The following is a 24,616-nucleotide window of genomic DNA, read 5'->3' on the forward strand; positions in this document are numbered from 1 at the left end:
TCATGTTCATAAACCCTTTAATTTTCACCAAAAACCTTTTCTACTGTCCAGCAATAACAAGTCAAATCAGACAGATTTTAAAAAAATGCTATGCAATAACAAAATACAGTCAGCAAAGGCAGCTCAGCTCACAGAGAGTCAGTCCTTATCTGTGCCATGGTTTGTAATCTCATCACTTCAGAAGAACTCAAAACTCGGCTTGATGTTGGTTTTCTGTCTTTATCGTCTCCTGAGAATCACCTCACAAGACATCAGCAAACCACAGACATGATATGAGTCACCAAAACTCCTCCGAAGAGCTCACAACGATGGTGGTACCGCTCTGTGCCGAGATGGCAGCAGCTTCTGGGAACCGACTGCTAACAGTTTGTGGGAAAACAGCAACAGCAACCTTTAAACGATAATTTTACTACTTAATTATTGCTTAAAAGTTGCTGTTGCAGGTAAATTGAGCATAAAACAATTAAAGTCCTTCCAGATTTCATCCAGCTCATTGGAATAATAAAACATTAAAACATGCTTGAAGCTCTCCGGATACGAAAGCAGCGACTGTATCAATATTAGTTTTCTCCTTCGACCGTGCAGAAAAGTTTAAACACCAGTTTCGCAGGATTTACTTTGGTTTGAAATGTTTTGGCATCACTTCCAGCATTGAAACCGAACGCTGACCAGAAGCCTGCAGCCGTTTTGGAAAACACTGATATTAAAGGCACAATTCATAACCTAAATGTAAACAAAGAGAGTAAACAACTAGACTTTAAACATGATGAAAACATGCAATCACATCCATAGAGTGAAACCTGAAGCAGCCACTTTACACCAAAGCTACTCGTGTTTTCTGGTGCCATTAAATATTCGTCTACAGCGATAATGTTTGCAAAGAAAAACTGAGTAAAAAGCCTAGAATTCCTTATCAGAGTAAAACTGTAGTTTACATGGGTTAAAAAGTGACAGATTGGGCCTTTAACTCCAGCCTTATTGATATCCTACATTACTCTGATCAGCCACAGACCCATTAAAGCCACTCTTGAGATTGTTTTTTCAAAGTTTGGACTGTCTGTAAAGTGCTGACATGATTGTGCACAGGCTAACAAATGGATGACATGACTGAGGTAGAGGTAAGAGGATCATTTTGTGATTTTTAAACTGCAGTAACAATATGGAAACTGCATGAGAACTGTGAGTAATACTGCCACTCAGCGATGCTTTGGCTCCTTCATTAGCTGCAGATTAAGCTCTGACTTGGCTTCTTTTTTTTTTTTAAAGAGATGATTATAAAAAAATAAATCAGGGTTTCCCGTGAGAGCATCTCGGGTGAAAAGGTGCAGCGGTGAACGGGTCATCCAGAGCTCTTCCCCCTATGGTCCAGGAATGCAGGGGCCCCACAGCCACGGAGCCCACGGCGGCCTGCTGGCCGATCCTGGAGACGACCCGGTGCACCGCCACCGGCTGCTGCAGCAGAGGAGTCTCGGCGTGCAGGGGGGCGGCTCGGATGCTGAGAGGCTGGAAAGCAGGAGTGGATGACACTCTGACCGGGTGACACCGTTTGCTGGTTGGGATCTGCTGCGTGCCAGACTTTAATACGTGAGCGTTAGTAGGTGCAGCTCTGGTGGTTTCCTGCCTCCTTCCAAACGGTGCCTGGAGGAAAACATCGGACGCCTCGGCAGGTTTATGAGATGCAGAGAAGGAGGCGCTGCTGGGTGCCATCTTGCTTTCTTTTCCTGGCGTTTTAAAAGGGGCCAGCTGGAAGACATCAGAGGTGACCGGGCTGTCGGGAGGCTGGGACTGAGATTCTTGGCTGACAGGTATGAAATGAAGGCCGGTGGAGGGAGCCGGACGGTGCTGAAGGCTCCATTCATCTGACAGCAACGGGTGTTGATTATAGACACATGCAGCAGAGCTCTGTTGGATCCTCGGCCTTTGTTCCTCCTCAGTGAGCTGCGCGGGAGCTGCAGGCCGGGCCGCTCGCAGCTCATTGCTGCAGAGCTCCCTCTGCAGGTCTGCATGTGGAAGAGACGGGACACAGGTCACATCGGAGGATACTGTCAAGAGCTGTCATGGCTTTTTAACTAAAGTCTCCTGAATCTCTTGCATGTTATATTTCTATCAGTGATGTTAAATAGACATTCATTTAAAAGAACCAAGAGTAAAGTGTGAGATTACACATGTGAATAAACTTGTGAGTGATCACTGGTGGACAAACTAGTAATTGAAAGTGACGTTAAAATCCTTACAGAACACAAAACCACAGTCACAAAAATGTAAAAAGAAAAAGAAAAAAGAAAGAAAAAGAAAAAAGAAGCTAAAGTTTGATCTTACCTGAGTAGAATTAAGATGCTATCCAAGCAGATTCTTATCAGCACATCACACATTTAAACCTACATTCCTACACGTTTTAATATTCACTCGATTATTTAGATGCTGAACTAGAACAATGAATTAATCCTTTTACTGTCTCAGCTAAAGTACAATAAGTGCAACTAACCCTCACAGTTCAGGTTATGGGTGTTCTGGTTAAAACTAGTTTGGAAACATCCATTAGGTTCATGGGACTTTGCAAATTCCATTGTAATGGTGATTTTATTTTTGAAAAGTTCATCTCTCTCTGCTGAACTGAATCTTTCTGCAGTTCCTTCTAAAACTCATTTCTTAACAGGATTGCGTTGAAATTTGTACTGAACATTCATGAAACCCTGAAGATAATTTGCAAACAAAGAATTGTTGCTGCATGTTTTGATGTAATTGAATTAAGAAGTAATTTTCTACCAGAGTGAAGACTATATAATTTTCCTTCACATTTCCACTAGTTTGAACTTTCTTGCAACCAAAGTTTGCTTTTGCGCAGCATTGATATAATTCTATTATATGTAAAGGTTGTTCGGTTCTTGCTGTACGTAGCGTCTGAGCTTAAAAACAAGGTTTGTAATGTACTTTTTCCAAGAATTGCTTTAATTAACTCAAAACTTGTTCATGAGAAAGTGTTAATATTGAATGCAGATATATCAGATAACTGAAAAATGTGATTTCATTCCATGATGTAACAAGTTTTTTGCACCTTTTTCCTGCTTTAATATCACATTCAGTGGGTTTATTTCAAAAGTAGGCATCTGTCTTTATCAGTAGCCTTTATGTAAATCTATCTGCATGCACGTCTGAGGAGAAACAGTTATAGATAGCTTTCTGTAAAAACAAGAACACGTTTCTAGTAAAATCCAGGACATTAAAAACTCAACACGTTGACATTCACATTTGTACTTTATTTGCCATCCCTTTATAATTCTTTAGTTATCTCACAAAAATAGAAGGAGCACACGATATCACAGCTCTGACGCAGGTTCGGGGCCATAACGACAGGAGGCGTCTCAAAACACTCAATAGTATCAGATAATCGACAGCTTTCATTTTTGGCGAAACAACAGAGAGAAAAAACGAGGGGCGTCTGTTTCACATCGAGGGCTTATCTTGCTCGGCTTTACTGATTACAACAGCACACTGGCGGCTACGGGGGTTGGGGGGGGGAGAGAAAGCTCGGGAGTTGCATAGGTTCGAACAGTAACTGCGAATGACTTGAGCTGTTCAGTGGAAGGACCATAGAGAGGATGGTAGAGAACGTAAGCCTTCGATTGCACATGCAGCACCTTGCAGTTCAAACACCCAAGAGACTGGTTGCTTTGAAAACAGCTTCCTCCGTCACTTTTCTGCAGATTTGGTAGGTCCCAAACGAATTCAAAAGACAAGGTTCTGCTCAAAATACTCTTAATTGTGGGGGCAGATCGAGAACACTGAGATAACACAGAAACCAGTATTAACTCTGATGAGACTTGTTGACCTTTACTTGTTAAAGATCATCTAAACAGTTAGTGCGCTGCATGCTTTTGGCACTGTTTTCAGATTCTAGGTTTTTAAAAATTGTATGTTGTACTAGTGTTTCAACTTGATAACTGCATTTTAATCCGTATTACATGTAAGTAAGTGACTCATATCTAATCATGTGTGAAAACGTATTAAGATTTGGGCACTTTATCAGCGTTAAGATGACATGTTTTTACTCTAAATGCTTGTTAAGCTGAACTCTTGATTACTTAAACAGAATTACTTTCACTCCATCGGTATGTTTTCAGTCGTTCTCACAGAAACATACCATTTAGTGTGCTTTTTAAAATCCCTTTTTAACACGACAAAATGAAAAAGCAACAGGTAAAGGTTGTCCTCCCTCTGTAATCATGCACGGGAAGCAAAGAATCCATCAGAAACGTTTATATTGCTGATTGGAGCTGATGTTTTCTAACCCTAGACAGCCGACGCCGTCTGATAATCGAAGCACCGCTACAGCATCGTCACCCCAAGACTGGCACTTCACAGAGCCCCTCACACATCACACACCAGACGAGATCTCAGTGAACTTGTAATATGAAGCGCAGACTTCTAGAGGACAGTGAGGATGGGGGAGCAGTAAGCCAATACTGTACATTTCCAGCTCTCGGAGAAAGAGAGTGATGTAGCTCTGACTACCTGAGAGAATTTAGAGGGTGGAGGGTTGTTGGGGGGAAGGGGGGCGCTGTGCTTTCAAAGGAGGATTTTAATGACAACGTGACCGTTGCCAAATTTTGCAGCAAACAACAACACAAGTAGGCTACTGGAAAACACATCCAACAATTCAGACTCCACACGCACATACATACTGATCATAACACTGTATACCAACACACATGAACATAACATTCAACAACACTGCCATGCTTCTTGATATGAATCCTGTGATCACGAAAAGCCAAAAACAAAAAGCCTTGGAAAAAAAAAAAAGCACAAACGCAACAGGACTAAAATTCAAGCGGTTTAAACTCCCACCGTCCAGAAGACTTGTTTTTGAATAAAAATATAATCCTTCGTCAGTCCATGTAAACAAACAGAACACAGGCTCGCTTTTCTTTTTCACAGAGGTGGAGTAAGACACGGGGGTCAAGGGGGGCCTAATCTTCCGGGCTGAACAGAGACCAGGGTTATCATCTATACATTTGAATGTACTGACAATTATTAAGTAGATATAACCAAGAAAAAAAACTTTCTTAACACACAAATTCCACAAAGAGGAATGAAATATTTATATAGAGTATTCTTCAATATTATTGAATGATTATGGTGTTAAGAATCATAGATATATTTTATTATAGACTAATATTTATTACTTACATTCATTCTCTAACACTCTATTCATATTAACATGTATTAACAGGAAAACAGCGTCTCATCTATATATACACACACACATATATGTATATATAGATGAGAGAGCGAGAGAGAGAGATTTCACAAGTAAAGCAATATGTTTTCCACGAGTAAAGCTTTATGACAATGACTTCATATATACGGTCTGGATAAGAGCCTGCAGGGGTTGCAGATATCTATTTACATAAATTAAACAAATGAGAGGAATGTAGGAGGGATTGCACAATGTGGAATGAATATGCAGATATTTAAAAAAACAAAAAAAGAAAAAAAAAAAGAGTGAGCGCGTGAAAATAATTTAAAATGACGTATTAGACTTTCTGCAAGTGCCAAGAAATTACCTGAATAGTCATGAATGCTCTGTCTATATATATATTATAACTGCTACTGTATTTCTACTGCCTTCTATTACTGCTTATTATTACTCAAATTATTTTTCATGATTTCATGCATTTTTATTGATATGGCACGTTGCTATTAGCACAGTTAAATGACCCTGATTTGTCATTTAGTTCCAACACAACCTATTGCTTGCCTCGAGAAAAAAAAAAAACGTAAAGAAAACGGAGCTTAAAGTAACAGCAAATGGGGCTTTGTTTGGATCGTCTGGAAAACAAGTTGGATGTTAGGACAGAATCTGTACGACGGTTGTGTTGCCATTTAGCAGACTCCACCGGCCGACAGCTCGCCTCTCAGACTGTTTTATGGGCGCTTCACCGTCTGTTTTGTTTCTAGATTGGAACTTGAGTCGATGTTTTCCAGTCTAATCGATAGCAGCTTAAATTGTGAAAAGATATTCCATCCCACAGCCCTGACAGAGGTTACACTTACGCAACTGTGCAAATCAGGCTACATGACTTCTTTTTTTTTTTTTTTTGGGAAATAAACCTCATTTGAATTAATGGTCATTCTGCTTGTTTTTTTTCTTTAAAATGTGCAAATAAATCTGGGGAGGAGAATTTAAAAAGGCAAACGACGACAAATTCACTTGTGCACGATAATAACTACAACCACTTAGAACTATGCCTATTATACATTACAACAATGATCTTCTATTGTTTGCTATTAGACATAATGCAGTATTGTTCAAACAAACTGGATAGCTATATTATATCCTGATTGACAGAAGGATGGTTAAACTTCAGAAAGGATGATGATGATGATGATGATAGCGTATTGGCCACTGTTTCCCCCAGTGGACAATACATGATGCACAACAAAGAGAAAAAGTGAAGGTGAGAGATGAGAGGCGAAGAGAAGCCAGATAAATGCGGTCGATGCGGTGGAAAGGGCAGGAATGAAGAAGAAGAAGCGCTGAAAGGCGACGGACAGTTTCTACTGTAGGAGCTACAATGACGATGACAGCCAGGGGGTGCAGGAAGCTAGCTATGACAACAGTGTTGATTGTTGTTATGCTATGCCAGTCTATAATCCAGTGTTACAGCTTCTACTGGGGGAGGGAAGGGGAGGGCCGCCTACAAGTCGATGAGCTGATCCACCAGCAGCAGGGAGCGGGCCAAGCTGGGCAGGCTGGATTCAGAGCCGCCACTGTTACTGCGCGAGTGGCCTCCTGAAACTGGCCGGACAGACAAGGGAGAGGGAAGGAGAGGGGGGGAGACGAGTACAGGCAAACAGAGAGGGGAGGAGAAGCAGAGGAGTGGGAGTCACAACAAGCAAACAAAGCATCAAAGAGGGGGAGAGAGAGAGAGAGAGAGGTCGAGAAAAGAGAAAGAGAGGGCAGATTTTACCCAGTTACCTCTAGTGGTTTTGGAACATTCTTAGCTCAGACTTTGAAGATGTAAAAAACAGCACACATCGTCTTATCAGTCAGTCATTAGTTTCTCCAGTCCTGGATGTGTCTACAAACGCTATCATGACCCACCTTTGCGTCCGTGAGGAGACTGTAAAAGACCTACCTTGGGAATTCTTTCGGCCCGTGACGGGAATGGGATCGAACTCGTCCTCCGTGCCGGCCTCCGCGCTGGTTTGTTGGGTCTCGAAGTCTGAGATCAGAAGAGACGAGTCTGCAGGGAAAGGAAGAGATGGTTGGTTGTTAATCCGAGAAGACGAGAAGCCAACAGTGTGAAAGAAGAGTCGCGTTGTGGCCAATTAAAAGGATTATCATTTTTATTAATGCACTGCAGAGTAGATGCGTCCTACTCATGTACAGCGCCTATAGAAAGTGTTCACCCTCCTTGGAAATGTTCTACTTTTACTGCTTTTCAACACTGCATCAATATAATTAGGCTTTTTTGTTTTACAAGAATTCATCCCCATCAAAAAAAGACTCTTTCATGTCAAAGTAAAACCAGATTTCGACGACATAATCTCAACTAATTAAAAATATGAAATGTAAAACAAGTGTATTCACTCCCTATTTAGTTCACACAGCATTAAGCCCATGTGAATAGTTCTCAACCAGTCTTACACTTCTAGACACTTCACTACTTTCTTCTTTGCTCAAGTTCTGTCAGGTTGCACTGGGATTCGTTCACATTGTTGTCTTGAAAGCATTTCTGTGAAGCCTTGGCTGTGTGCTTCAGGTCAAGAAAACAAGCTCGAGCTGCAGGATGTCCTCTGGGATTTCCCAATACTTTGCTGGATTAATTTTACCCACAAACCCTAACACTGCAGGGAAGCATCCACAAAGTATGATGCTGCCACCACCGTGCTTCACAGTGGGATGGCTTGTTTGTGATGATGGGCAGCATTTGGTGTTTCCCAAACACAATATCTAGTCTGATGGCCAGAAAACTCAATTTTGGTTTCATCAGACCAAAGAACCTTCTTCCGGTTGTCTCTCACACACTTTCTGGTGAACTCTAGTCCACATTTAAGATGATCCAATAAAGTTCTGACTGACGAAGAACAGGCAACAACTGTTGTATGCACAGTCTCTCCCATCAGCTTGTACCTCCTTCAGAGGAGTCATGTGTGTCTTGGTGGCCTCCCTCACTGGTGTCTCTCTGGCACAGTCACTCAGTTCTTGAGGACGACCTGCTCCAGACACATGTGCCATGTTCCTATCATTTTCTAATGATGGATGTAACTGTACTCTACGGCATATTCAGCGATTTGGAATTTTTTCCTTCATCCATTCTCTGACTTATGCTTCTCATTAACCTTTACCCAGAACTGTTTGGAGAGTTTCTTTGTCGTCATGGTGCAGTTATGTCCAGAAGTGCTGATTCACCAGTGACCGGACTTTCCAGATACTGATGTCTTAATTCTAAAATCTCCTGAGACACACTCACAACACTCAGATGATCTCCATTTCACTAATTGTGTGACTTCTTGCACCAACCAGCTGCAGCTGTGTTGAATTAGGTGAGTCACTTTAAATACGGTCAATACTTATGCAATCACTTCTTTTATATTTATATTTCTAATTAACTGACAATAGAATTGCAGAAATCTGTTTTCACTTGTTGTTGTGGGGGGAAAAAAAAGCCAAAATATATTGACCACGATTCACTATTGAAAAGAAATAAAGTGGAAAACATCCATGAGGGTGAATACGTTTTATAGGCACTGCAGCTGCGGGAAACATTGATAATATTTTTTAGAAAATTCCTCACCATGTTAAAAACGTTCTTAAAATCAGCATTTACTGCAGGAATATATCCGCTGCCCTTCATGGACACAAAGCATGCTTGATAAGATATTATGAGGAGAAAGAAGCAGTAATTATTTTGATGCAGCTGGTCCACACAGTCAGGCTGTGATTTGGAACTGGCAGCGTCAACAACAGTCAAACGCTGTTGTTCACCATGAAACTGCAGCTGTGTAGCGCTCAATCTGTGACACACAACACAGGTTTACAGAGGATTCCATTCAAAAGAAGCTAGATTTTAAAAAACTGTAAAATGCATTAAAGTGAAACAGGAAATGTATTTAAGCATCAGGAAAACCACGACAGTGAATCGATAAAATTTGTTTTTAAATATGTATGTGAAACAGCCCATCATCAAGATGAACTGGGATCAGTCAGATTTGTTGCAATGGAAATGCTTCTGATGCCACCCAGTGGTTGAAATCTAACTTCTCTGCACAGAGTGTGTCCTTTCAACGAGGCTCTGATGGTGAATTAAAGCACAAACAAAACCCAAACTTTGAGTTGAATGTGTTATACGCTGCTGTATAAAACTGTGCTAGTGTAGTATGTGAAGATTCTCAGTCATCCAGGTCAAGATCATTCTGGTAGATTAATCGTAGCAACTGGACTTGCTTGAGCTCCTTGAAGATGTTCCACCTCTCATCCAAGAGGCGTCATCAGTTCTGACTAGTTGGGAGTTCCAGATACTGATATCCTAAAGAAGCCATTAACACCTGAGTTTCGGTTTCAGTTGGGGGTTTGTTGCTCCTCCCCCTCGTTATATAGGTCGTTAGTGCTCCCCCTGCCACAAAGGGGTTCGTTAGGGTCTTTTGTGGCTAGGTGTGGATGTGGTTTCATCTTCCTGGGGAGAGTTCTTAGGACTGAATTGGTGTAGAATTCACAGCACACCACCAAATAGATTTATAATAAAAGGGGGTGTCCCTTTGATACTAGACTTCTGCGAAGAAGGATCTTGAGGTTTAATTTCATATCATGATGGGGTCCAGAATGAGTTGCACTGTGGCAACATTAACATCACCAGGACAAACTGATAAGTTGGAGTTTTTCTGCTCTCTAGTTTTAAAATGCAGGTGAAATTGTATTTTTAGTCTGATGCAGCATCTCTTATCTCCTGTCCTCAGGAAGTAAAATTTTACATTTTCAATTATTTTATTTTTATGTTGACGCTAACTTTGTATAAATTTGTCTGAACATGTAGATGAGGAGCTTATTTTAACTAAGTCACTCAAATCACTGCATCCAGCAGTACGATTAGTGTTGTATCACAGGCAAGAGCCACAGACTGAATAACAACCACATCCGCTTTCTTACCGTCTTACAAAAATGAACACGTCTTACGCTGCACCTTCATTTGATGAGCGAGTGACCAAACATGCGTTCAGTAAGGAAAAGTGCGCCGCTAATAGCAGCAGGCTAATTAGCTCAGGCAGCTGCAGCACAGTAAACAACATTTCGACGCTCGGTTCAGTTACTTGCTGGTGTCATCCTTACTGTGCAAAAACGCAGCTGACAGCACAGCGTCTACATACAGCCTGTAAGCTACAGTGGAAGTTTGTATATTTTGCTCCCCTGCTAATGTTCGCTGCTGGAGCCTGTCAGCTGCTCACAATCAAAGTCAGACACTGGCATGGCTACGACGAAAATGAGCATTTCCGGTATTTCCCGAAAGACCTATTTCTTCCCTCTGATATCTCCTGCACACCGTCACCCCTAAATTATAGAAAAAGCGAGATCTTCATCACACCGAGTGAGTCATACATCTCTGTGCTTCATAATGCTGCTTTGAATTCAGTCCTGCTAGTGAGTGGGAGGTTGCTTTCCTCTTTTTTTTGCAAGTTTCTTACAACGTACCCGCTTTCGGCTGAGTGGAGTCTCCAGACAACAGACTGAAATCATCCAAAGCAGAGGCAGCGGAGGTGGGAGCGGAGGAGACGGAGGAGGTGGCGCTGCTTGCCGCCGGAGGAGCAGATGGACCAGAGATCAAAGAGCAGCCCAGGAGAGAGTCGTCTGCAGTGAGAGGGTCTGGGAACAGGTCAGGAGAGAACACAGGTGGACAGAGGACAGGATGAACTTTTGTTATAGCTGATGTACAATGAGAGCAGGAGAACCGATAAATGCGCAGGATTAGTGACTAAGACTCTTTCTACTACTTACAGACCGATATTACAAGATCGTATTAGCCCTAAGAAGCAAAACGTAAGAGATGTACACAATGCTTGGTGCTCGGTAGGTGAAGACAGATGAAGATGAGCTTATTATTACAGCATGTTGAAAATACAGTGAAGAGTTTCCCTAAAGATACAGCAAATTACAAACGTGTACTAAATTTTAAAGACATGTCTGTCTTTGCTAAAAACCACCTGGTAACAAATAAAACAGGAGTCAATAACTAACAAACTACAAGTAAATAACAGAAGCCAACAACTAACAGCTGTCAGCAACTAAAAGAATAGCTGTTGATAACACTGGTCTACATACATTTTGGTGTCAAAGTTTTTTGAGCTGATTTTGGACATTTGCAATGAGCTGAATCCAAATATTACGTTGGTTTTACTCAATGAGGTCAAAATTTACTTGTATTTACTTTTACAAATGTTTACGCTCATCAACTTTTGGATCATTTAGTTTATGAAAAGGATTAGAAAATGAAATTTTTCCTCTAAAATACAATTTTATATGAGAAATACTAAAATAAATCAATCGCTAATGTCAAAAAATGTAATCAATTTAGTGGCAAAATCGATTTTTTTTTTTTTTTTAAGCATAAAACCTGACCTGATACAGAAAAGCAGATGTCCTTTTTGTACTCAGCGTTGCAAAAATGTCCTAAATCAGTTTTAAAAAAATCCTACACACCTTCAAAAAAGTATGTTTTTGTAACCCAGTGTAATTCATAACTAGTATCCAGAATCAAAACAACTGCCGTCAGCGTGGCACCAGTTGAAACCAACTGTGAGCACAACACTGAAATACTGTCGCTTCTCAAGTCGTGTTTGAACACTTGTACTACTACCTGGACAAATAGCCTACAGCTGTGGGTTTTATAACTTCTTTTTTTTAATGAAAACAACTTCACGCTGCATCTGACAGTGAAGCAAACCAGTGAAGCTGTGAGCCAGAAAACAACAAAAAAAAAAAGAATAAGCTGAAAGACAAAGAAAACTGCAGAGGCCTGAGATAATGTCAGCGGGTTCATCGCTGCAAGCAGCCGCCTCACAAACAGACAAGGTCATTTGATCCATTATTAATATAAAGCTACTGAATGTGTCAGCTTTATCTGTGCAGATTGATGAGAAAGTCTGATCTGCATCCCAGTTTTGTTTTATCCCACACAGTGGAGAGGAACATTTTCTCTCATGTGGATTCAAATGCATTTTGGAACACAGAAACCTGAACACACACACCTTTTGCAGACTCTTCCACAGAGCCACCGAAGGGATCAGACAATGACAGGAGGTCAGGAAGCATGAGTGAAGATGTGTCTGGAGATTTGAGTCCTTCAATCAGCTTCTCTGAAGGCCAGAGAGGAACAAGAGAAAGGGAAAGGTGTTAGCAAAGTAGAAACAGTAGCAAAAGCAGTGTAAGTTTTATTGTTTTAAACCTGAAAGAAACTCTCATTCCATCAGGAGAGTAAAATAAAAAAAGATGTTGTTCTTGTCTAACCTAAACAGCTGAATCATTGAAGACCTTGATGTGATGTTATTTTGGTTTGGAGCCAGACTGGCTGCTGATTGTGTACATATGTTTAGATCATGTACTTTCACATCATTATTTATTAATATTTTTTGTACTATTTATTCATTTAAGCATGGATGAAATAGGGAATGTACATGTTTCTGGATTGCTGTCATGAATGGTGCAATAATCCATTCCATATGTATTCAAGCAGCCAGCATCGAATCCACAACAAGCAAGAAAAAGCAAACAAAAGCCTATTTGCGTGGACAATATTGATCCACAGAGAGAAATACTGACCTGGTGCATCTGACAGTTCCAGGGTATGGAAAGGATCGGGGACGACCAGCAGCGAGGCTCCTGATTCCACATCAAGAATGGCTGATGGTCTTTCAACTGGGGAGCAGAAAAACAGCGTCATGCAGGAAAAATGTGCAATCCTCGATAATCAATTCAGACGATCAGCAACACTGCAGGTCGCTTGGTGTTCGATCCAAAAAAAATAAAATCTGTCTGCACGAAATCAATCGTTTTTGTTCCAAAAGTTATTCTGACGGTTTGCACTAAATGTCCTCCTTCTGATCCTTTTGATGGTCATTTTGAAAATAATTGTTAAGCAGATATGAGGCCTTAAAGAAAGGTGCATGTGTGACTGACTCAACTGACATGCCTGGTCTGGAGTGGATATAAATATAAGATGACAATGATGAATTTAAGCATGATGCAGACTTTGAATTGAATTTAAATTAAATTGAATTTCCCTTCTGGGATGAATAAAGTATAAAAAGTAAAGTAAGACTGTTTAAAATCTGTTATTTTATCATAATTTATCAGTGGAGTGGGCAGCACAGCTTGATCCTCAATTAACTGTATGAACAAACCTTCATAGGATTCTGATATCCATTTTGTTTTTCAGTAAGTTTGTTGTGGTTTCCTATTTCAATGCACTGTATATGCTATTTTAATCGAATGAACCTGTGGTCCCAATGTTCTACGGGTTAGCCATTAACTCCAGTCAGGCTTCAACTGCTCTGCTCCACCCTCTTCCTCATATTTGGCTCCACCAGGGAAACATAGTTTAGTCCATGAAGCCAGTCTCTAAAATTTTCAACTTTATGAGCGCTTTCTCACGTGTTTTTAAACTCAACAAACTCTAAGCAGCAAATTTCCCAATACAATATTTAAGCAAATCAATTCCTTCTTGTTAAAAAGAAACACATCAAAATATCCAGTGGCTACGCTGGCAGCGCTGCCAGAATTTAAATGCATTTTTTGGGTCTGACCGAAACCCCTTGTTTTATTTATGTGATGCACATTGGCAGCTCCTGTTTTCAAGAGCTAATTAAAGCTTTCAGATTAATGGATCGAGTACATTAAGTGGTTTGCTCCCTCGGTTTGACATTCCATTGCGCTGCTTTAGGCTCATACAGTGCAATGCATCAGAACACAAGTGAAAAACTAAAATATTTTACTGTAAATCTAAGACTCAGCGATCTTGCCAAAGAAATTAATATATTTGTAAATTAGCTTTGTTTTGACATCCACAAACTACTACGTTGACTCATGTAAGATGATGGGACTGATGTGCTGTTGATATTTAAAGGTCACATATGCAGATTTCTAAATTCATAATTCTGTACATTATATTGTTGTTTTTCTTCTGATATCTTGAGACATTTGGTTGTTTAATTAATAATGATGGCATTGAAAGGTTCCTGGAGTCTCACAGGTCCAGGTCCATGCAGATCAAAAAGAAAGATGGTCTAAAGATAAAATGTGACGCACCAGTTTCTTGGGGTGTAGCATCCAAAGTTGAGGCCTGCAGGCCTGGTATCAACTCCTCAGTTTCTCCTGTTGTCTCGGTTTCTACAGGTAGGTCTGCTTAAAAAGAACAGACAAGAAAAAAAAAGAATAATCCTGTCATTTATTTTTTAATCACATATTAAAATTGCTGCACACAAACACAAGCACTCTGACGTTACCATTAGCCTTTTTGTCCTCAGTTTTGAATTCCTCAGCAGCGAGTTTGGAGAAGGTGTCATCGTCAAAGGGGTTCCACGCTGGCTGTGTGGGGGTATTGCTGGCACCGCCAGAGGCAGGAGCAGTGGGTGTAGCTTTACTTTGGTCCTGCACTGCGTCAGTAAGACCGAGCTGAACAGCCTGGGTGGTGCTTGACTGAGATGTAAGTGATCTACGAGTAAACAGAAACAAAAATCATATAGAAAACACGCAGAAGAAGAGCCATATTATGACTGTTGTTTCTGGTTTATTCTAGCCGTTTATGCCACTTACTGATTGTGGGCAGCTTCTCCGTTAGCTCCTTGCGGCTGCTGTGAGGACTCACTCACTGGAACAGCAGTAACAGCACTCACTGTGGCGTCACTCGGTGTGCGTTGGTGACCTCGTTCCTCAGTTGTCTTTGGAGTAGCAGGTGGAGTCTGATCAGAAGAGTTACAGAGTCAGAAGGAGGCCAAAACATCAAAGATCAGGAAACATTTCATAGAACAGTTCACAGAAAGACTCATAGTTAACATGATAAAACATTTTAATGTCTTTGGTGAATGACAAACTTTGGGATGAACAGACAGATGGAGACTTTATACCAATCCATTCCACTTACAGATTATGGTCAAATCAAAAGGACAGAACAATAAACAATGTTGACAGCTCTGCAGTGCTGATGATGCTTGAAGCTGAATTGTTAGCAGAAGGTCACTCACTGTCTCAGCTGACTTTTGGCTGATCTCGGTGGAGGCGGGCTGAGCCTGGGCAGCTGACGGTTGAGTTATCTGCTGCTGCTGCTGCTGCTGCTGAGATACCACCGGCTGAGCGGGGGCCGGCTTGGTGGGAGAAGGCTGAGCTTCTGGCTGCTGAGCCACGCTGGCCTGCTTGCGCCGAGCTGGACGCTGAGGTGGAGCCGGGCTGGATGGAGTCTGCGGTGCCTGCTGAGAGGTGGAGCTGGCCACGGAGGGAGACGTGGTCTGTGGCTGAACTGCTGGCTGTGCTTGTGGTTGGACGTCAGCCTTGGTCACCAGTGGCGCTGCTGCTGTCTCTGTTCCTGGAGCTGCGGCTGGCTGCACAGCCTGTCACACAAAGATATTAAACAGAATCGGCTGTCACTCCAAAAAGATCACGTCTGCAAAGTATCTTGGAATAACGCAGTGTTCTAAAGCTCCAAGCAACTCTGAATTCATATATATGTACTCTGACATAAATTCTGATTGTCATTATTAAGTAATCTGTCAGTTTCTACAAAGAACTGATAATTAGTTTAGTCCACAATTTAACAGTCGAGAGTGAAGAATTGTCCCTCTCAGATTCCCACGGTCTAAGGTTATGAAAATGCATTCAACATTCACACCCCAGATTCTCAGAGGATGTAAGAAGACAAATAAGAGAAGTCAATGCCAACATAAAGAAAATTAGAATCTTGATCTGATGTACGAAACCAACAACCAATCATGAGATCTGCTTTACTTCCTTTTTTCTTCATTAAAAAAAAATAAAAATAAAATCTGAGGCATTTGCATGAATTTCCAACTGCAGAAAGCTCCTTTGTCTGTTCACTGTAAGCATGTACCTGCTTCTGTGGAGCTGCAGCCTGACTTGAATTGTTTTGTGACTGGATGAGTGGCAGAGCTGAAGTCTGCGCCTTCTGTGACTGGAGAGCTGCAGCTGGCTGTGAGAGGTCTAAGCTGACTCCTGCGGGATGTTAAAAAAAGCACAGACCACACGTTACTCAACAACATGAAGATCACAATAGCTGCACAGACGCAACAGCAGTTTAAACGTGAAGCGACGCAAATCGGGTTTATTTGCATTTATGACACTAAAATGCTCATCAAAATGTATTAAGGAGGATCACATAATCTGTTAATTCTCATAAATAGATCAATGTGATTAACAACAGGTAGAAAAAGTCGCATCACCTGAAGCAGTGTTGCAGAGTAAGAAAGTCATTTCATAATCACTAAGCCCGTGGTTAGATTGCTTTAATTTGCATGAGTCTTAACCTGCATACTTGATCTGTTCCTGTTGAGAATTACACTATTCAATGTATGCACAAAGGATTAGAGGGATTCCTGGATTTGTGCACATCGTTATTCAAAAAGATCGCTTTCTGTTTCCTCTGACAGATAGGACGAGAAGGAGGACGGAGTGCTGTACATACCCACAGGCTGAGCTGCACCACCAGGGAGATTAGCCCGCTTGCGAGGGGTGAGAGCAGCAGGCTGGATGGGTAGGATGCCAGCAGCAGGCTGGGTATGCGCCGCTTTGGGCCTCTGGCGAGGGGTGATGGAGGTTTCAGTAGTGGGAATTGGATCTGTCAGTCTGGCAACAAAGGGAAGACGTTGGCCTTCGTGTTAATCATGGCAAACAGTGTTAACATAATTATTTAATGAGTATCATAATAGTGACTGTACCTAATTACTTCCACAAAACGCAGTGCTACTACAGCTTTAATGCTAACACAGTGTGCACGGGTCATGCTTGCCTGGGTTTGGCCTGGCTCTTCTTTGCTGCAGCAGCCTCACTTGCTTTGATTGGCTCAGGAAGTTTCGAAGGAATTGGAGAATTCTAGTTCACGAAAAAAAAAAAGGAAAATCCTCACAAAGAAATCTACATTGAGTTACCGCAAGACAAAACCATCAAAGTCAATAAAAGCTTATCATTGTCGTAATAGCTATCGAGTCCTTTCTGCTGTGTGTAACTAATGATTCAGTGCAGATTTTCCTCCCACAGTGTGACAACTGACATATCCGTTTATGTAGGTCAGGCAGAGAACCCACAGCAGATTCCACTGAGCAAAGGAAGAAAATCAATTCCTGATAAGAGAAAGTAGTCAGGCAAGTCCAAATATTTTACTTGCCCCGGGAGCTGCGAGAGACTGACCTTCACATTCTGAACAGGGCAGGTCCGCTGAGCTAGTTTAAAAGCAAAGAAGGACACCTGGTAGATATCAGGTCTTTTGTCTGGGTCTGGCTCCAGCATGTACCCTGAAAAAAACACCATGAAGGAAAAACAAGAAATGAGTCCCTCCTGATGAAAGTCAGCATGTAAAACTGAATTTGTGGTTGCTGATAGCATTAATTAATATTTAAGAGGCACTAACGAATGAGGCAGTGAAGATCGTAAGAGTAACGGGAATTATCTGGAATGGTGAAACTGCCATCACAGATGGCCACCTGGCTTTCACCAAAGGGCAGAGTGAAGAAGCACAACTTGTACAGCAAACAGCCCAGTGCCTGGAGAAGATAACCACATGCAAAACCCCCAAGAGGAGAGGAGAGGAGAGGAGAGGAGAGGAGAGAAGAGAAGAGAAGAGAAGAGAAGAGAAGAGAAGAGAAGAGAAGAGAAGTCATAAAATAGTCACACAAGAAAACCTGTTCCCATCTAAACATCAGTTAAGATACAGTTACAAAGCTGTTTGTTAACATCAAAGCTATTTAACAAGGCTATAGGTTTAATAGTTTCCTGTCTGAAGGTCATCATTAGCTACCGTGGATTCAGTTTGATCACGTCTGGCTAAAATCAAAGCTACAGACACAAGCTGTATGTGTCACCTGCAGTTACTGCTCTATGTACACAACAGCAGCATTATGATTATCACACACATTTGTCATCTTCACTCACCCAGACATCTGCCTTAGTAGTGATAATCTTGTTGTTGTAGAGGTTCACCATTTCAGGAGCACGATATGATAAAGTGGTGTACCTGAGATAGGACAGGAGGAGGACAGCAGCAACATGTTCTCAGCATTGTGTGCTTATAAATGCGAGACAGTTATTTTTTTCTTTTAATATTACATCTTGAATTTTGCATCAAGCGAAACCTTTGCAAACACATCGCATTTTGAGCATTGTGGTGCCGAATCCTGCAGCCGAGGTTCATTAAAGGTGAAAAATAAGTCAAGAAAATAATATGTAAACTACAAGGCTGCTCAAGAATAACAAACCTGCTGACATTCTCTGCGCTGCGTCACCTAAAAGACGTGCTAACGAATGAAAGTTGCAGATGAAAAGAAGCACAAACTTTTTGATTTCTTCCTCCACGGCGGCGACTCCTTCGGTCTGCGGGCTCTGGAACTTGTTAGTGGCGCTGCCAAAGTCGCACAGCACATAATGACCCTTGTCGTGCAGGAGGATGTTCTCCACCTGTGGATACACAAGAGATGATTTACGCTCGGGCAGAGATGTGGAGCTGCTTTGGTTGAGGACAATATGGGGTTTTACATGAAAGGACCAATTTGGAGTCTAAGTGCTAGGAGGGGGAGCAGTAATTGACCCTCTCTGCCAAATCAAACCCTGGATTTACTCTGACTTACTCTCGAAATGTGCACTTGAGATAATGACAGACAGAAAAAAAACATGGCGTACTGCAGCTACCTTCACTTTATGACATGCAGATTTAAGCACATTCCAACCTTGCATCCTCCTTTCATTAGGCTCTAACAAACTCTGCCCACACATTTCCAGGTTTTTATGCAAATAGTGAAATCAGACATCACGAAATGAACTCAGAAAACCTTAATGTGACTTGAAGTAGATGTTGTGCTTGACTCACATATGATACGTTTGACATCTCCACCCCACTGCCGATTTTAATAGACATATTATAATGCTCTTGTAAAAGCGATTCATAATCTTCATGAGACATTTGCTGGTTAAATAAAGATTAAAAAAAAAAAAGAAATGCACTACATGAAAGTCATGTTTACACACGGATTAAAACTACTAACTTCACATTACTGCAGCAGCTACACTGCATTCGGTTTCTCTGGAGAGAGTTAAAGTTATGTGAAGTATTCTGACAGGTGTCATTCTCCTCTCTTCTCATGTTAGCCCAATTCACTATGAAACACAGCTTCAACTCACACAAACATATCAATCATGAATCATTAACAGACATCACAGCATAGTGATCTGCAGGTTATGACCCCATGTTAGCACTCCTAGACCGCCTGTCCTTTTCTACAGTACAGCACAGAATAGTGCATTACAGGATTTCCACACATATGGATTCAAAAAGCTGGGACAGCAACAGCTGTTATTCATTGTGAATGAGACGTGGTTTTGTAGCCCTGCGCCCCCCCAGCCGAGCTAGAAAAATGTAAAAAAGCGCCCTGTCACACTACAGGGGAGAAAGACTCAGCTATAAGCAAATATCCTCTGATGTGGTGCGACTCACAGCCTGGAGAGAGCCAGTCGTGATCATCTTGATTCCAGTTGAAACTGGATCATGGAGCTGTCTACTTGTGCACTCCACTATGTGAAGGAACTTTAAACAAAATGGGGGAGAAGCTGAGCAGCTCGTCTTAGACAGAGCACAAGTGGCAAAATGTGTCACCTTAAGGTCTCTGTGGATGATGGGTGTCTTGCGCTGGTGCAAGCGAGAAACAGCATCACAGGTGTCACAGAAGATCTGCAGCACCTCAGACTCGGTGAAGCCGGTCTGCAGCCTCTGATTCATCAAATTGACTACCTGCCCTCCTGCAAAAAAAAACAAAACATCAAATTATACAGCAGAACAGACAACAGGGGAAATTAACTTCAGACGTATTTGATTTTATCTTAACTTGTGTCTGTTACTTATTCAACAGCACATCCAAACAGAAACACATATTCGCTCTGAAACTAAAAGTGCTACCTAAATTCAAATTCATTCATTAATCAAAGCATGTGGTTACAGCCACGTCCCACTTCCCCTTCAGCACTCACCCTTGCAGTAATCCATAAGTATGAGAACCTCCCATACATCCCTTGATCCCATAGCTGTGATACTAGAGTCCAGATAACCAACGATATTCTTGTGACCGACAAGGTCTTTCTGCAAGGAGACAAACACACAATCAAGAGCGTTAAAACACCGCCGTGCATGAAGTGTGTACAACAAAGAACAGAAACTCTAAGCTGCTGGATAGTGTCCATAATTCTACATGACTCAAGGTCCTTTATAAGGACGAGATGTTGTCAGAACATATTTCACACATGTGATGTTATGATTTGTGACACACACACACAAAAAAACGGTGGAATGGGGAAGAAATAATTCAATATTTTGCAACAAAAGAAGAAGAAGAAGAATTGCAATTCAATAACCCATTCATTCAATCCTGTCAGTGCTCTGAGATGCAGTGTGAGTCCAAAACCTGCAGAGGGAGCTGCAGTGGAGAGCTGAAATCAGGAATCTATTAGGTAATGAAAAAATGTCAAGTACTGCAGCTGAGGTGAAGCACTGTCTCTCTATCTGTGTGTGTGTTTGTGTGTGTGTGTGTGTGTGTGTGTGTCCGGAAAGACTGTGAGGTTAAGAAAGCATTGTATGATGGCGCAACACCATCTTTGCACCTCACATTAAAGTCAGTTCATGTTGGTTTTGAAATCAAAACAAGGCCAAGAATGCACACAATTCTGCTGAATATTTGTTGAGTGATACAATCTGTCGCTTTTCTTTGTAATCTGAACATCCATTGTTTCCTTCCTTCCTTCCTGAGTGGTCCTTCAGACAGAGAGGTCCTGTGTCCGGAGTCTGAACTCACAGAATGCTATAAAAATGCTTTCTAACTTTCCAAGACCCCTAAATAGCCAAATTTTGCAGCAGGCTACCAGAGCCTGCATGTCTATTTATACACTAAATAAATCTCTGTTGTGTCTGCATACTGCCTGGCAAAGAGGTTGGAAAATCTACATTTTACTCACATTTGATAACATGTGCAACACATCTAAAGCAGGAATGTTCAGACATGAGTTATTCTATGCGAGCAAACATACAGTATTCACCACAAATGTGTCAAATGCCCACAGAGAACAACTACAGGGATTTTCCTGGCTCAGAATGACTACTCATGACTCAAACCATTAACAGTCAGACTGCTGCAAAGGCAAAGAGTCTGTTTTACTTTATTTGACATCTCTGTCTTTTCCTGTTATTTATGACCATTTCATAAACAAAAATGTCTATTAAGCGTGACTAAATGAAAACCTAATTAACAGAACCGGTTTCAATTTTCTTCTTCTATGCATTCAGGACTAAAATCCTCTTTTTTTCACCAACAGCAGCGATGAATACTAAAATAATAGCATCTCATCAACAGCTAAATAGTCCTTTAAGATGTTCAATAAAACCACACCATGAAAGGCTTTAAAAACAAAGAAGGAGATGAATAAATATGGTACAACAATGATCCAAACAGCCCCGCTGCAGGCTGTGTGTGTGTGCTGAATTCAGCACTTGTTCTTAGTTATTCTGGATAGAATATAACATCTTGCATATGTGGATTTCTCTCAAAAGACTTTTGTTTTGCGGTCGCCTTAACATGTGGTTTTAGCCAATGTTTAAAACCACAAGAGCTCAGAGTCAGAACCAGCAGAGACAGATTTCGTCTCAGCTACTTACCATTATTTGAATCTCACGTTTGCAGACCTGCAGATCGTGCTCGTTGTTGACGTACATCCTCTTCAGGGCACAACGCACCCCTTGATTTGTTCGCACGAGGAACACTATTGCAAAACCACCTGCAAGATTGAGAGAAGAAGAGAGGGAAAAAAAAACTAAACTGTCAGTGAGATACTACAGATACGTTAGTGAAATCTTGATGGTTAACCGCTGGGTGAAAATCTAAACCCTGTTTGCTGACACACTTCAAGGTTGTTACCAGATTTAACTGCAATCAATACAAAGTAAGACACAAGTTAAAAAAAAAAACACAGCATCACATAACTCTCGCAAGCTTTCATAGGTAAACATTTCAGACATTTAGCTGACGAGCTATTGTTTTTACACCTCAGTGCTTCAACAACTGTTGCCATTCAATTCTGTCCATGTCGCCTTGCATCAATAAGGACAAACAGGACCACATGGTGCAGCCTTATAGCGTTATCTATTAGTCATATCATTGCTGCAGGCTTTACGTAGAGGCCTACATTGAGGCCTAACCATCTGGTACAGCTCAGACCACAAATTCACTTTGCTGAGTTTAGCTGTGGCAGAGTCATCAATTTCAGGCAGACGCTGCAGCTTTATTCTGCATCCTCAACTTGACGTGTGTAATGGCATTGCATGGCAGTGTGGCACTACGAAACGGTAACGGACACCTAGTATGAACACAGGTGCGGGTAGATCCGCTTCTGATGCGCTGCACTTTATTTCAACAATGGACACCTCACTTTGAGATTGTTGACAAGCTGGCAGCCTGACGCAGCTGATTACAGCAAGAAGACTAGAATTACCGCAGTTAAAACAGATGAGGAGATGGGAATATAAAGTTGAATCGCTGTCAAAAGGATGTCTGAGATGAAAAACAGTTAATAAGCATAAAACACTGTAATATCATCTTGTTCGGTGTATAGATTTGTGTGTGTGCAATCACTTAAAAGCACACACAATCCACAAAGACACTGTTCCACAAAAACTCTACTGTACTACCAGGTTTAAATTAATAATAAAATGAGTTTGTTTTGCTCTAGTGCAGGCTTCAGGCCTTTACCCCAGCACCAGTCATTTTGTTCTGATGTTCCACAGTCGTGCAGAGCCCTGAATACAGCATCTACTTTACACTGAAGCTTCATTCATTTCAAAAGGATCACGCAACCGCCTGGCACCAGGTACGTGTCCATCTCCTTGAATCACACTTCTGAATCACAACAGCATAACACATAATTGGTGCGTTAGTCACAGTGCAGCTGAGAGAAAGTGGTCCTCCTCTTGTTTTATGTATCCAAGATACACGGATGCACAGCTCCATCGTCCCCACAGGGAGGATATAAGGTTACATCTCTATTCTGTCATGTGAGTCATACGTTTGGCTTCAGCATGCAGGACCCACGTCACTGTCTCGCCTCAACAACATGCATGAAAAGAGAGAGAGAACACACAAACAAATGGCATCATCTGGTCCGTGCAGCATCCCTCCTCACCTTCAGCAATTATCTCCTCAACAGTGACTTGGTGTCGGCCGACGGTGAAGGCTCGGCCAATGAAATTCCCTCCTGCATGGCTGGACCCGGAGCTGCCACCTCCTCCTCCAGAACCAGGCCCGGAGCTGACCAACTCCCGACGAGAATCAAAGAACTTCCTCATGTTGTCCGAACGACAGGGAGGATGATGATGTGCGGACTTCAGTCACAGACACCCAGATGAGCTGCCGTTTCCTGTGCGCGCTGAACTGGTGCAGAGATAAACGGTGCAGCTCAGATTGTACACCTTTAAACGAGTCTCTATTTCGGAGCCTCAAAACATGCAGCGATGCCTTTGTCACTTATGCTGATGTTGAGAGAACCCAGATTTTTGGTGGCAAATTTCCCATTTGCCTGCCAACACAAGCCAGTTGGTGATAGCTAGAGCGGTTGCGACTAGCTGTTATGTAAGTGAATTACACCACCCAGGAGGCTAAAGCATCTCCGGAGAAAGTATTTCTTTAGCTATCCATCCAGCTGTTCATGGTCGGCTGCTGACGATGATAACATTAGGTCCTTCTCCATCTCGTCCAGCCATTACCCAGCTAGCTAAGTGCTAGCTACTTACGCGCTATGACATTTCGTGTGCGTTAAGGTTATCCAGGTTATCCTCTGAAGATAACGTCTTCGAGTGCGATGTGTCCGACGTGTAACTTGTGCGATAGCGTTGCCCGAAAAGATCTTTCCATCCTCAGTGAAGTGAAGCGACCGTCGGCTGCCACATAGCTAGCTGCGCGTCTAGCTATTTAATTGCACCCATTTACAGTCAAAACTATGATTTTAGTTAGCTAACGCACTAGCGCGACGCAGCCTTTCATCAACACAAACAAGCGTCGGCTCGAAAGGGAGGCTCAAAAAGACCCCGTCTGCCGCAAGCGTAGCTGCTAATAGGTAACCGCACAATTTGACATCCACCAAAACATTAGGCAGAGGTTTCAACCCAGCGGTCTAATCTCTGCAACCACAGCAATCTTTGGCTGCCAGCGATATCGCAACATCCTAGCTGTTGCTGTTGACGCGCGGAGGGGATTGTGGGTAGTGTAGTTCCGGGCGCAGCTGCAGTCTCCCCTCCCCCTCGCGTATGTGGTCATATGCCACGTTTACGTCATGTCGCTCAGTCTGCACATGAGCACTGGGGGAAAAAAC

The 24,616-nt window shown here is 41.9% G+C and overlaps 1 protein-coding gene across 3 annotated transcripts; it reads right to left on the reverse strand.

Annotated features, from left to right (window-relative positions):
• Window positions 1-24,483, reverse strand: aak1b (AP2 associated kinase 1b). 3 transcript variants are annotated; one of them, XM_008293728.1, is made up of 20 exons: window positions 23,432-24,483; window positions 21,912-22,030; window positions 20,237-20,345; window positions 19,866-20,008; window positions 18,552-18,673; window positions 18,152-18,233; window positions 17,631-17,763; window positions 17,411-17,514; window positions 17,013-17,095; window positions 16,689-16,849; window positions 16,098-16,219; window positions 15,238-15,600; window positions 14,810-14,955; window positions 14,500-14,708; window positions 14,303-14,395; window positions 12,818-12,913; window positions 12,247-12,354; window positions 10,694-10,864; window positions 7,143-7,250; window positions 1-2,000 (listed from the first exon to the last, which is right to left on the reverse strand). In XM_008293728.1, exons 1-20 carry the CDS (start codon window positions 23,592-23,594, stop codon window positions 1,288-1,290), a joined length of 3,348 nt encoding a protein of 1,115 aa, XP_008291950.1. In that variant the 5' UTR covers window positions 23,595-24,483; the 3' UTR covers window positions 1-1,287. The 3 variants fall into 3 exon arrangements, with proteins under 3 accessions (XP_008291950.1, XP_008291951.1, XP_008291952.1); XM_008293730.1 differs by lacking the exon at window positions 1-2,000 and adding an exon at window positions 3,237-6,802; XM_008293729.1 differs by lacking the exon at window positions 12,247-12,354.
• Window positions 24,484-24,616: the final 133 nt, after the last annotated feature.

The sequence above is a fragment of the Stegastes partitus genome, unplaced genomic scaffold, assembly GCF_000690725.1.
Source record: "Stegastes partitus isolate 25-593 unplaced genomic scaffold, Stegastes_partitus-1.0.2 Scaffold907, whole genome shotgun sequence".
NCBI classification, from domain to species: Eukaryota; Metazoa; Chordata; class Actinopteri; family Pomacentridae; genus Stegastes; species Stegastes partitus.